The 12,366-nt window shown below is 38.0% G+C and overlaps 1 protein-coding gene across 1 annotated transcript; it reads right to left on the bottom strand.

Annotated features, from left to right (window-relative positions):
• Window positions 1–2,990: 2,990 nt before the first annotated feature.
• LOC134674586 (fatty acid-binding protein 1-like) lies at window positions 2,991–6,545 on the bottom strand. The gene is made up of 4 exons (XM_063532699.1): window positions 6,388–6,545; window positions 5,936–6,090; window positions 3,557–3,667; window positions 2,991–3,082 (listed from the first exon to the last, which is right to left on the bottom strand). Exons 1-4 carry the CDS (start codon window positions 6,455–6,457, stop codon window positions 3,029–3,031), a joined length of 390 nt encoding a protein of 129 aa, XP_063388769.1. The 5' UTR covers window positions 6,458–6,545; the 3' UTR covers window positions 2,991–3,028.
• Between the last annotated feature and the right edge of the window lie 5,821 nt (window positions 6,546–12,366).

Here is a 12,366-nt window from a genome sequence, read left to right as displayed (position 1 = left end):
TACCCAAAGATTGATTAGGCAATTTGTTTACTCTTTGTTCATACTTAGAGTGACATTCCATTTCCAACAGCAGCTGCAATACTGTTCATTTTACTATGGAAATTGACAATGACAGCGACGCGTTTCCATAGTATAATGAACAGTATTGCAGCTGCAGTTGGAAATGGAATGTCACTCTTATTGTGCGCTAGGAATGACAACATATATAATGTCGTGAAAAACGTTTTAGTTTACAATATAATGTTTTTCAACTTATGCTGCTCTTACACACTTAGTTTTGCGTAAGTGGAAGCAGGACTCATAAACAGATTGAATATGTTTGTTACAAAATTTAGGCCGTTTATCAACGCCCCATATCTTTATCAGTGTGATAACTTTAAGACTTTGGACATTATATTTTTGGTAGCCATTCTACGTATTTTTAACCGACTTCCAAATCTCAAAGAAGGAGGTTATCAATTCGGTTGTATGTTTTTTTTTTATTTATTTTTTATGTTTGTTATTCCATATCTCCGTCATTACTAGATCGATTTTGAAAATTCTTTTTTTGATTGAATGTATATGCATACAGATTGGTCCCGTTTTTGTCAAAACCCAGTTCTGATGATGGGATCCATGAGGAATCGAGGGAACTCCTCAAATCTTAAAGGCATACATATAGTGATTTTTAGGTTTTTATCAACAAATCAAGCATATACACACAAAAAAGTGACATTTGATGAAGTGGAACTGCTGATGATGATCAGAACGGAACTCTTTAACGACGCATAGTTCACGGTTGGCGATTTGTCCTCTTCGTTATGTTTGTTAAGCAAGTTAAGTTTTTAAGCCACATTTTTGTCAAGCTCGAGTTCTGATGATGGGATCCATGAGGAATCAAGGGAACTCCTCAAATCTTAAAGGCATGCGTATAGAGATTTTTGTATTTACATCAGAAAATCAAGCATTTTCATTAAAAACTGTTGCATTTGATGAAGTGGAACTGCTGATGATGATCAAAACAGAACTCTTCAACGACGCATAGTTCACGGTTGGCGATTTGTCCTCGTCGTTATGTTTGTTAAGCAAGTTAAGTTTTTAAGCCACATTTTTGTCAAGCTCGAGTTCTGATGATGGGATCCATGAGGAATCAAGGGAACTCCTCAAATCTTAAAGGCATGCGTATAGAGATTTTTGTATTTACATCAGAAAATCAAGCATTTTCATTAAAAACTGTTGCATTTGATGAAGTGGAACTGCTGATGATGATCAGAGCAGAACTCTTAAACGACGCATAGTTCACGTTTGGCGATTTTTCCTTTTCGTTATGTTCGTTAAGCAAGTTAAGTTTTTAAGCCACATTTTTGTCAAGCTCGAGTTCTGATGATGGGATCCATAAGGAATCGAGGGAACTCCTCAAATATTAAAGGCATACGTATAGATTTTTTTGTATTTTCATCATAAAATTAAGCATTTACATTAAAAACTGTCGCATTTGATGAAGTGGAACTGCTGATGATGACCAGAACAGAACTCTTCAATGACGCATGGTACACGTTTGGTGATTAAAAATTTCGATTTTGACTTGGACTGGGACCCGGACTCGGACTCATACCCGGATCCGGTTCGGACCCGGATCCGGTTCGGACGCGGACCTGGACTCGGATCCGGATTCGGACCTGGATTCGGAATCGGACTCGGACCCGGACTCGGAATCGGACTCGGACCCGGTCTCGGACCCGGACACGGACCCGGACTCGGACCCGGACTCGGACCCGGACTTGGACTCGGACCCGGACTCGGACCCGGACTCGGACCCGGACTCGGACCCGGACTCGGACCCGGTCCCGGACTCGGACCCGGACTCGGACCCGGACTCGGACCCGGACTCGGACCCGGACCCGGACTCGGACCCGGACTCGGACCCGGACTCGGACCCGGACTCGGACCCGGACTCGGACCCGGACTCGGACCCGGTCTCGGACCCGGACCTTGACCCAGAAAACCACTATGATACCTCAACTAAATAAACAACGATGATTACCTACCATAAAATTAATGTAGGTATAAAGTACGATGATGCCAATCTTACTAGCTCCTCCCGCTTAAACCCCCGTACACCGTACGGCGTGCGCCATTAAGTGGGTTAGGTTAGGTTTGAACTGCGATCCTCACAGAACCGAACAAGGATTAGGTTAGGTTAGAACTGCGAGCCTTACAGAAACGAAATGCTACTTGAAAAGTGGGTTTGATTAGGTTCGAACTGCGTTTAAAGATAAGATTTATTATGATATCAGTTATTTTTATTTCTATTTATTTCTCTGTGCGAAAATAATACATAGGAAGGAAGTAAATCGTCAGGTGACAACCAGAGCTAACTAATTACTAAGGTAAATGTACAGTCATCAGCAATAGTATCTTACACAACTAGGGCCGCAAAAATATATGACGCGCTCTTATTGCGCTCCAAATAAGAACGTGTCATATATTTTTGCGGCCCTAGTTGTGTAAGATACTATTGCTGATGACTGTACTAGTGCTCGACATGCTAATGCCCAATAGATGACACCTTGCTGTCACCTCTATTGACAATGTCATAAATTTCAAGATTACATGCACTGGGACCACGTTGAGCACCATTACGTTTAACTTACCACGACTTCAGAGCCATAGTCCACCGTAGTAGAACCAAAACAAAGTTGAATTTGCGTATAGTTAGACCGTAAAAAGTCTGCAGCGATTTTTATAGCCTACGCAGTGCAAGTGTCATTTTAAACGTCCAACTTCTATTAAATTATGACGTATAAATAACACTTCCACTGCGTGGGCTATCAAGTCCGCTGCAGACTTTTGTTGGTTCGATTTTTGAGTTAGTAAGTTTTGGTTGTCACTCAACGAAATATTTTTGAAGTTTCATTGATGAACACTATACTTTAGAATTTCTTGTGCGAGATTTCCAAAAGTTATTATGGCCTTCCACTTAATTTTTTTTATAATTAACAATAATTAGATTAATTTAATTCAAACTGGTCTGAGAGAGCGATAATGTTTACGCAGAGTAGTATCTGTAGGCTACGCCATCCCAAGCGTTGGTGGTAGCCGTCTGAAAAAAAACACATGATTTGATTAATTTTTTAATGTTTGATGGGCACTAAAATATAATGATTTCAAAAACAAATGGCATAAGTTATTGTGTGATTGTTGTTTTTAAAGTCTAGATGAATTATTTAGCTTTAAGTTTTAATTTAATACTTATGAAACTTAATTGAATAACGTATGTATAAATAAAAAAATAAGTAAATATTGAAGCTGTATTAGTGTGTAAAAATTGCTACGGCCTTTTGTTTTGCGTATGTATACCATTTTCAATTGCCAGAATGTCAAATGGCAGGATACAGTACTTATATAATTGCATGCGCTGTATAAGAGAATGAATGAATTATTTATTCACTTGAATATTTACATAAGTAAATACGACATTCATTCATTGATTAAAAATTACTATGTATATTTATTTCGTCTTTTTCAAATGCTAAAAAAAACGATAGGTATAAATATGATAGGTTTTTTTACTTACCACGACAACCTTATTGTCTGAGAACTGTTTCTTAAAGGTGACAGTGCGGCCTTCTGGAAACTTCTGCGTTTGCGTGACAGTGTCACCCTCCACCACGAAGGTGGTCTTGCACTGAAATCAAAAACCAAATTCATCTTAGTTACCAATCACGTGATACAACAATGCTTAAACAATACTTACACAAAACCTAAAACTAACAACTAAAACTAAATACTAAATATAAAATTAATACCTCTCCAAAGCTACCCGCTTCTGGAATGGACCCTAGAATGCTGGCGGCGTTGCCCCTATGTACCGCCAGACTTAATCTTTGTGCCAAGAAGAAGCCCGCCCTGTGGTCGCCCAAGACACCTTAGTTACTCAATTTAATCCGGTTATTTAAGTAATTAGACCAGTGGTGGATTTGCCCTAAGGCCCCGTAGGCCCGGGCCTAGAGAGCGGCGAGATGTTAGGGCGGCAGCTTCGCGGCAGTCTATAGATGGGTATTGAGTAAGGAGCGGCTAGTAGTTACACTAGTTACTTACAGGGCCTGGGGCTAGGACGGCCAACACTGCTAATCCGCCATTGAATTAGACATATTTTTATTAGGTATACCCTTGGTGCCTATACCACATCCTGCTTTTAACAGTTGTTACGAATTGCTATTTCATTAGACCAGGCGCTTAAGTCCCAGTAAACTAAAAATGTTTTTCTACTCGTGTACTTTTATCTGTCATTTACATAGTCACGAACGAACATATAAGGGCATACATTATTAATACTCCTTAAAAGTCTATAGTCTATTGCCCAAAAAAGCACTTGTGTCGTTTTAGAGACATTACGATACGGTAAGCTAGTGCAGGTAACAAACCAACGTGACAAACGATTGAATGCATACGGTTTTTATTTAAAAAAAAACAAATTTGTACTGAGTTCATTGCTACCAACATAATAAAATATACTTTTTTTGGTATCATCACTATTGGAAGGTGGTATTCTAAGGCCTGTAACACACTTATACCCTACAGCACCATAACCTTTAAAAAAAAACATAACCATAGACATTACTGGTTTGTTTTTACGTTTCCCGCCTTTCCCGGTAATTTCTTGTTCTTTAAGTATTTTGCGTTACTATTTGTTTTGCGTTCATAAAAAGTGTTGAATATGGACAAAGAGGACAACATTGTTTATACACCTGAAGAAATATCCGCTGCAGCACAAGCAGCGACCGAAAATTTGTTGCCTAAGTACTAAATCGCAGCACCTATACGACAAATCTTATGAGAAGTTCATGGCGTGGAGATTGGAACACACATCTTCGTCATTCTCTGAAAACGTCTTATTGGTGTATTTTCAAAGACTTTGGAAGCTCCGGATCAGATCTATCTTTTAAGCAAGGTATGTTATATAATTTTTTGATTTAAGGTACACAGTACAACGAGCTATATTAATGTACATATATTTTTGCATTGAAACTGAATATTATTTAATTCTCCGTTGTCTTGTTACAGGTTGCAGTTATATTTGGTATTATGGGTGCTTGTCGCAGAAAAGAGCTACATACATATAGTAATACCTACTATCCAAAATTTACATTGACATTTTCATAAATAAAATTTTGTTTATAATTTTTTGTATTTTATTTAATATATTGCCTACTCATAGAAAAAGCATTGTATGCAACGTTGTATAAGTAGTCAAAAAATGCTCATGGCGTATTTATTAACAATGTTCGCCTTCGGCTCACATTGTTACCCACGCCACTCACATTTTTTGACCCCTCTTATAAAACTGTTGCATAAAATACTATTTACGAATACAGACTTTCACAAATATCGGTTGCTATTAAGGGTGACGGCTGGTCAATCGCCAGATTTTCCCTAACTGTCCGATTTGGATAAAACCTTGTATAAATATAATTATACAGTTGCCAGAAAAGGGGATACATGGCTAATTATCCTCTTGGGGTTCAATGTCCTAAAACTAGTACAAATTACCTGCAATGAAATTTAAATCTTAATGAAATGGAATAGAGTTACTTTTATTTCGTTTCGTTCGATTTTAAAACAGAACAAATTCAACTCTATTTTCTAATCTCGTTGATTCAAATTCGATTGCCAATTTTCCTTGTATGGTGGGCAGCTAGAGGTTATAATATATGTTACATTGATACGTCGCCAGACACCAAAAAACTATTAAATCTACCAAACTAGTCTGGGTGTCTGGCGACCTACGAGCTGCCCCTTTTTTTGCACAAAAACTGAGCCCACTGTGCAGAGGGGGAACGCGGCCAGTGTCCTGGGAACAATGCCCCAGGCTAATTTAGGATAAGATTTATGATAATTTAATAATTGTGCAATAATGTATGAATAAATAAAGTTTATATAAAAAAATAAGTACCTGAACACCATTTCTGACGGTCTCATCGAACTCAACGCCTGACTTGAAAGTTGTTTCTTTGTTCATATATTTCTGGGTGTAGGTATCTCCATTTTTTTCCAAAACGAGAGTGGCTTTTAGGGAGCAGAATTCATCGATACTGTCCTTTGGCACTCCTGAAAACAATATTTTTTTCATTTAGATGAAATCAAAATTCACTTCGTTCATACATTCGTAGTTCAATTTTGTTGTAATTAGCCAAAATTATACTTATAGAAATCGGCCAAAAAAAACACTAACAACGACTAAATGAAAATCATCCTATTAGCATTTGCTTCATCATTATTTTAAAGGAAGATGATGTTATCGATGCAACTCAATAATAAACCACGATGTGAATTGACAGCTTTCAATAGAAATATCAGCAAAAAAATTGTTTTTTTTTGTGGTAAGTATTATAAGAAAAAACTTACCCAGAGCTGCAAGGAACTGGTCGAATTTCTCATGTTTCTCGAAAGTGAACGTTTTTCCAAAGTAAGACATTTTATTAGGAAGTTTAGATCAAATAATTAGGAGCACAAAGTACTGTTTATAGTCCTCACACGAGTACTGTAATCTGCTTAGGACGAGTCCCCTTTTATATATTAAAATATAAACAGGTTAATCAGTTTTTTTGAGAAATTAAGATAAGCCTGTATACAGATAAGCTTCTTAGATAGTTATCGGTTGTTTTAAAGCAATTCATGGCAGTTCGCAGTTATGTTATCATAAGTATATGTATCTCTATAAGTAGGTAGTATACGTGAAGGTGTGCACTGTTCAAGTGCTGAAAAAAAAACAATGAGTAGATATACTGGGTCAAGCAGATCTTGTCAATAGAAAAGAGCGACAAATTTGAAAAATGTAGGCGCGAAAGGATATCGTCCCATAGAAAATTTGAATTTCGCGCCTTTTTCTACTGACAAGATTTGCTTGACCACCTATACTTGGTCAAGCAGATCTTGTCAGTAGAAAAAGGCGGCAAATTTGAAAAATGTAGGCGCGAAGGGATATCATCTCATAGAAAATTTGAATTTCGCGCCTTTTTCTACTGACAAGATTTGCTTGACCGTCTATACCGGGTGTGGCCTGTAACATGAGCTAAAAATTAAACTGTAGGCTTTACTCCTCATACTGACCAACATTTGTTCAGCGACTTTTAAAAATAACTTGTGGTTTGATTTTTAATACACTTTAAAGTTTATTATAAGACGCAATGTAGTGCGAATTTTGCTATGTTTAAGGCGTGACAAGCAACGTCAATCACAATGATATGGCGTGGCGATGGCGTCCATTGAAGATAATATTTATTTTTTATGAAAAATAGGGAGTCTAAATACTTCATAATTTTTAAAAGTTGTTGAACAGAAGTGTCACCGTGTGAGGAGTACAATCTATGTTTTAATTATTTGCTCGTGTTACAGGCCACACCCGGTATATGTTAAGGTATTATTTGGTGCACTTCAGATGTTGATTTCTTGTAGCATGAGTTGTGTTTTCGCGCGCTTAAACTTTGACTTTAAACTTTTTTAACCGACTTCCATTTCATAGAAGGAGGAGGTTCTGTATTCGGTTGTGGCTATTTTTTTTTCTATGTACGTTCACCGATTACTTCGACATCCGTAGTCCGATTTGAGTAATTCTTTTTTGTTTGAAAGGAGCTACCTCCGAGATGGTCCCATTTTAATTTGGTTCTGTTCTGATGATGGGATCCATGAGGAACTGAGGGAACTCCTCAATTTTTAAAGGCACATGCATGGTGATTTGGGTGTTTTCTTAAGCAACTCGAGCATTTTCTCCCGAAAACCACCACTTTGATGAAGTAGACCTGATGATGATGATTGTTTTGATGATAATAATGATGATTTATTAAATGTAGTATGTTCAGCGATTACTCCGGCACCTGTGATCCGATTTGAGTAATTCTTTTTTTGTTTGGAAGGAGTTGCCTCCAAGGTGTTTCCGTATTATTTTTGGTTCTGGTCTGATGATGGAATCCATGAGGAATTGAGGGAACTCCTCAGTTTTTAAAGGCACGTGTAAAGTGATTTCGGTGTTTTCTAAAGTAACTCGAGCATTTGCTTCCGAACACCGCCAATTTGATGTAGTGCAAGTGTAGCCTTACCACGAGTTTGACATTGACATATTCGCTAAGTTAGCGACGCTAATGTCTTCGTAACTTACTTTTTATGCATCTCGCTCGCACTAATATGCCACTACGAGCGAGATGCAAAGAAAGTAAGTTACACACACGCTAGCGAATAAATCAATGTCAAACTCTTGGAAAGCTGGTAAGGCTACTGATCGGGGGTTAGGGTTAGGAGTTAAGGGGTCGGGGATTAAGGGGTCGGGTAAAAGGGATTGGGTCAGTGACGGGGCGGAGGATGGATTTAGTGTAGTGACCATGATGTTGTTTTTCATTCACGCGTCGCGCTATTAACAATGCGTTAAAACTAAAAATGGAAAAATAAAAACTATTTACAAAAAAAAGAAAACCGACTTCAAAAAGGATGAAATAAAATATTATCCTTTTTAAGTCTATGCGTTACCAACTGATATGTTTGAAGTCGGTGCCAAGCCAAGTAGTGAAGAATACCCGTCAAAAATAATCAGCTTTATGACTATAAATCCCATTAGAACTGTACCATTAGAACTATTATAAATGTGTAAGTAATTCTGTCTGCCTCTTTGTCGCCTTTTCATGGCTAAACAACTGAACCGCTTTAGGTGAAATTTGGCAAGAACGTAAATTCCTTGAATTGTTTTATATTTTGAAATGTATAGTCCTCTGAATAAGGGACGGGAAATAACTTCAGTCCCAATCCCACGCTTGCGTGCCGACAAATATGGTACGGACTGTGCCAAGGAGGTTTGATCGTGTGTTCTGAGGTGTGTTCTTAGGTACAGTCGACGTCAAAGATATGTATTATACACTTATGCACCTTACTCCTTTGTGATAAGACGAAAAGTGTAAACATATTTTTAACGTCGACTGTACCTACAGAAAGTACGTTCATTGTCGTCGTGTAAGGCAATCCAACGTACATCCTTATCGAATCGCACCAAAATCATGGTATGCTTCAAAAGTTGGCTTGGCACCGACTTCAAACATATCAGTTGGTAACGCATAGACTTAAAAAGGATAATATTTTATTTCATCCTTTTTGAAGTCGGTTTTCTTTTTTTTGTAATTTTACTTTGAGCTTTTGACTTGAAGGCGCGCTAGATGTATGGAGTCACGCGCGAGAACGTAACTCATGCTAGACCGGCTGGGTCACCTAGTAGGGTGTGTTTTATGACCTGAGTGAAAAGGTTAAAAGATAAAGAACTTGCGAACCATGGGGCTCAAGCCGTGTAATCATAATTGCTAACAAAAATCTATGAAAGGGGGTCACTTCACTCTGCAGCTATATTCTACATCAGGGCTCTCCAAACCCCGAATCCGGCCCGCGACGCGTTCCAATCTTCCAGTCCGGCCCGCCGTCACCCGGCGTCGGCGGCGTCGGATCCATGCATCCGGCCCGCGGGAGCCAGGCTCCAGGGGTTGAGCCCGATCATCATTTTAGCCATAAGACGTTCACTGCTGAACATAGGCCTCCCCCTTGGACCTCCATTCGTACCGGTTGGAAGCGACCCGCATCCAGCGTTTTCCGGCGGCCTTAACAAGGTCGTCCGTCCATCTTGTGGGTGGACGTCCTACGTTGAGCCCGATACACGATACATAAAAAAGTTTCGAGATCCCTGCTCTACATAATTATATCGGATGGAACGGTGTGATGGACTTTTATAAAAACGGGGAACTGTTTAGGCTACGTACTTTATTTTTCACTTATTAATCACGTTAAGATTTCTAACAATTTTTGAGTTTGTTAAACATTAGTACAACAATCTGTGTGTTTCAACCCTAGCAATTAGATAATATGAATGACGTGATATATGACAATTTAAAATGTAAACAACTTTGTAGTGTTGTCACAGATATAAAAATATTTAATTATAATGATTTTGTTTTACTTTTTAATCCATATTTACGATTACTATAACTCGATTGTAGATCTTAGATAATCAGCTCAGTCTCTAGAAATTTACCTAACAACCTACCAACCTACCACCTACCTACCTATACCTACCAACTTATATGTATTGAAATCAGCTTCACTAAAAACACTTATAGGTAATTAAGTCATTATAACTCAAGAACGCCTTGGAGTGACTAGTAGCGTAAATAATTGATTTTAAAATTTCAGTACCCTCCCCTAAATACCCAGAGAAAAAGTGATAATAATTACATTTTTTTTCCACCCCAGCACTTCTATTTGTCAATTAAATGATTGAGAAACATTTATTTACATGTGTTGACACCCTCGCGCCGTCCCACCTTCCAGGCACCAGCAGAGATGCTGGTCATGCCGCGTCCATGGCAGAAGACCTCAAACGCCGCAAATATGCCACCCTTGGCAGTAGTTATATTTTTGAGGCGTTTGGGGTCGCAACGCTGGGGCCGTGGGGGCCAAGCGCGCGCCGTATATACAGGGCCTTAGCGGAGCGCCTATAGATGCCGCAGGAGACCAGAGGGCTGGCCAGTATTTTGCTCAACGCAAAAGTATTGCCATACAACGTGGCAATGCGGCCAGCCTTCTGGGCACACTGCCCATCGGCAGTGACTTGGGGGACGTTTTTTATTTATAGGCTTTTTATTTTAAGTATTTAGTTTAGAGATAGTTTGTATTATTATTTGTAAGCTAATTTAATGTTTTATATTTACTTAATAGAGACAAATAAATTAAATGATTGTCAGTGATATCAAATCAACTTCATTTGAAGCGCGACGCGAAAACATAATAATATCACCGTGAGTCATCTAGTTCGGCGGCCAACCTCGGGGGTATGAGATTATAGACTCGGTAGTCATCATGAGGTAATAATTATTACGATACGATAAGATATTTGAATGTTTACTTCGTGCAGTAGAAAGTTTTGTTCCTTCCATTTTGTACCTTGTCACAGTGACAATAGTATGAGGTCTGTAGTAGAGATGCCCCGAATAGTGAATTTGGCCGAATACCGAATATTCGGCCCCTCTCGGCCGAATACTGAATATTCGGCGACCGAATATTCGGCATGACATGCAAACATTTTGTGTCACAATTATTATGAAAACTGTTCGCCAACATAGCACAACTATTGCTAAGATATATTTTTATGTTGACCATAATCAATTAATGTAATTAGAGTCAATCAGATCAGACCCATGATAAAAATAAAATATTTTGTAATCAACAAATGCTCAAAAACGTGCTTTCGTATTTAACTACTTTCCAAGAATACATTTTAAATATTAAATTTACCTAGGTTTGGTTATTTTTTTGTGTAATTTTTCTTTTTAGCTAGATGCAACCGATATTCGGTATTCCGCCGAATGCCGAATATTCGGCAAAGTGGGCGAATAGGTCGAATACCGAATAGTTGCCGAATATTCGTGGCATCTCTAGTCTCTAGCGACTTTCATATTGATTGTCACTGTGATAAGACTGATAAGGTATGAAATGGGTCATAATACTCATAATCATAAAATAATACCTTCGACCGTACATATATCTATGTATATAGTAGTGGACCCTATAATGGACGTGGAACCAGTAATGGGACAAAAAACCACAATTCCTCTAAAATAAGTATCTAAAAGTAGTTTATAAACACTGGATATATTTTTATCATAAATAAGAGTCCTAGAGCTGTTTATGTTTCAATTTTTATTAAATTCGGTTATCTTTTAAGAAATTGGCGTCAACCCAAAAGTTGTCGTGTCACTGAAAAAAAATACCACTACGAATTCCTAACAACTTCGCTAAGAGAGGTGAGTTAATTTATTAAATTTTAATTAATTAATACTTGATGAAAACTAGAATGTGTTTTTTTAATTGCATTTATCATGAGATAAGGTATACAACACACTATGTTGTGACTCCACAGATGTAAAAAAATAGTGGTATTTGGCCCAATCCCATTATAGGAGCTGTAAAACTGCATACCTCCTATGATGGGACAATTGACATAATGATGCTTGCCATGCCATAATATCATGTTTTTAAACAATACAGAAGTAAAATGTAGTTACGAAATATGTCAACCAGGAGGTATTCTCAGACTTCGCATAAATTAATATCGTTTTTCCAAACTTTTATTTAACTTGCCCTGTTAGTTAATGTGTCAAATCTTGGTAGCTGAATTTGATCCACTTTTCGATTTCCGATTCAGTTGAAATTTTGTGTAAGTACGTAATTAAGTATGCAAATCGGATGATAATGCAATATTATGATAACATGGACCTGATCTGATGATGGAGACAGGAGGTGGCCATGGGAAGTTTATCGCAATAAACCCTAACTAATTTTGTTGGGTTTGTTTGGGTT

Source organism: Cydia fagiglandana, chromosome 20 (assembly GCF_963556715.1).
Source record: "Cydia fagiglandana chromosome 20, ilCydFagi1.1, whole genome shotgun sequence".
Lineage (NCBI taxonomy): Eukaryota > Metazoa > Arthropoda > Insecta > Lepidoptera > Tortricidae > Cydia > Cydia fagiglandana.
This window is presented reverse-complemented; position numbering and strand designations above follow the sequence as displayed.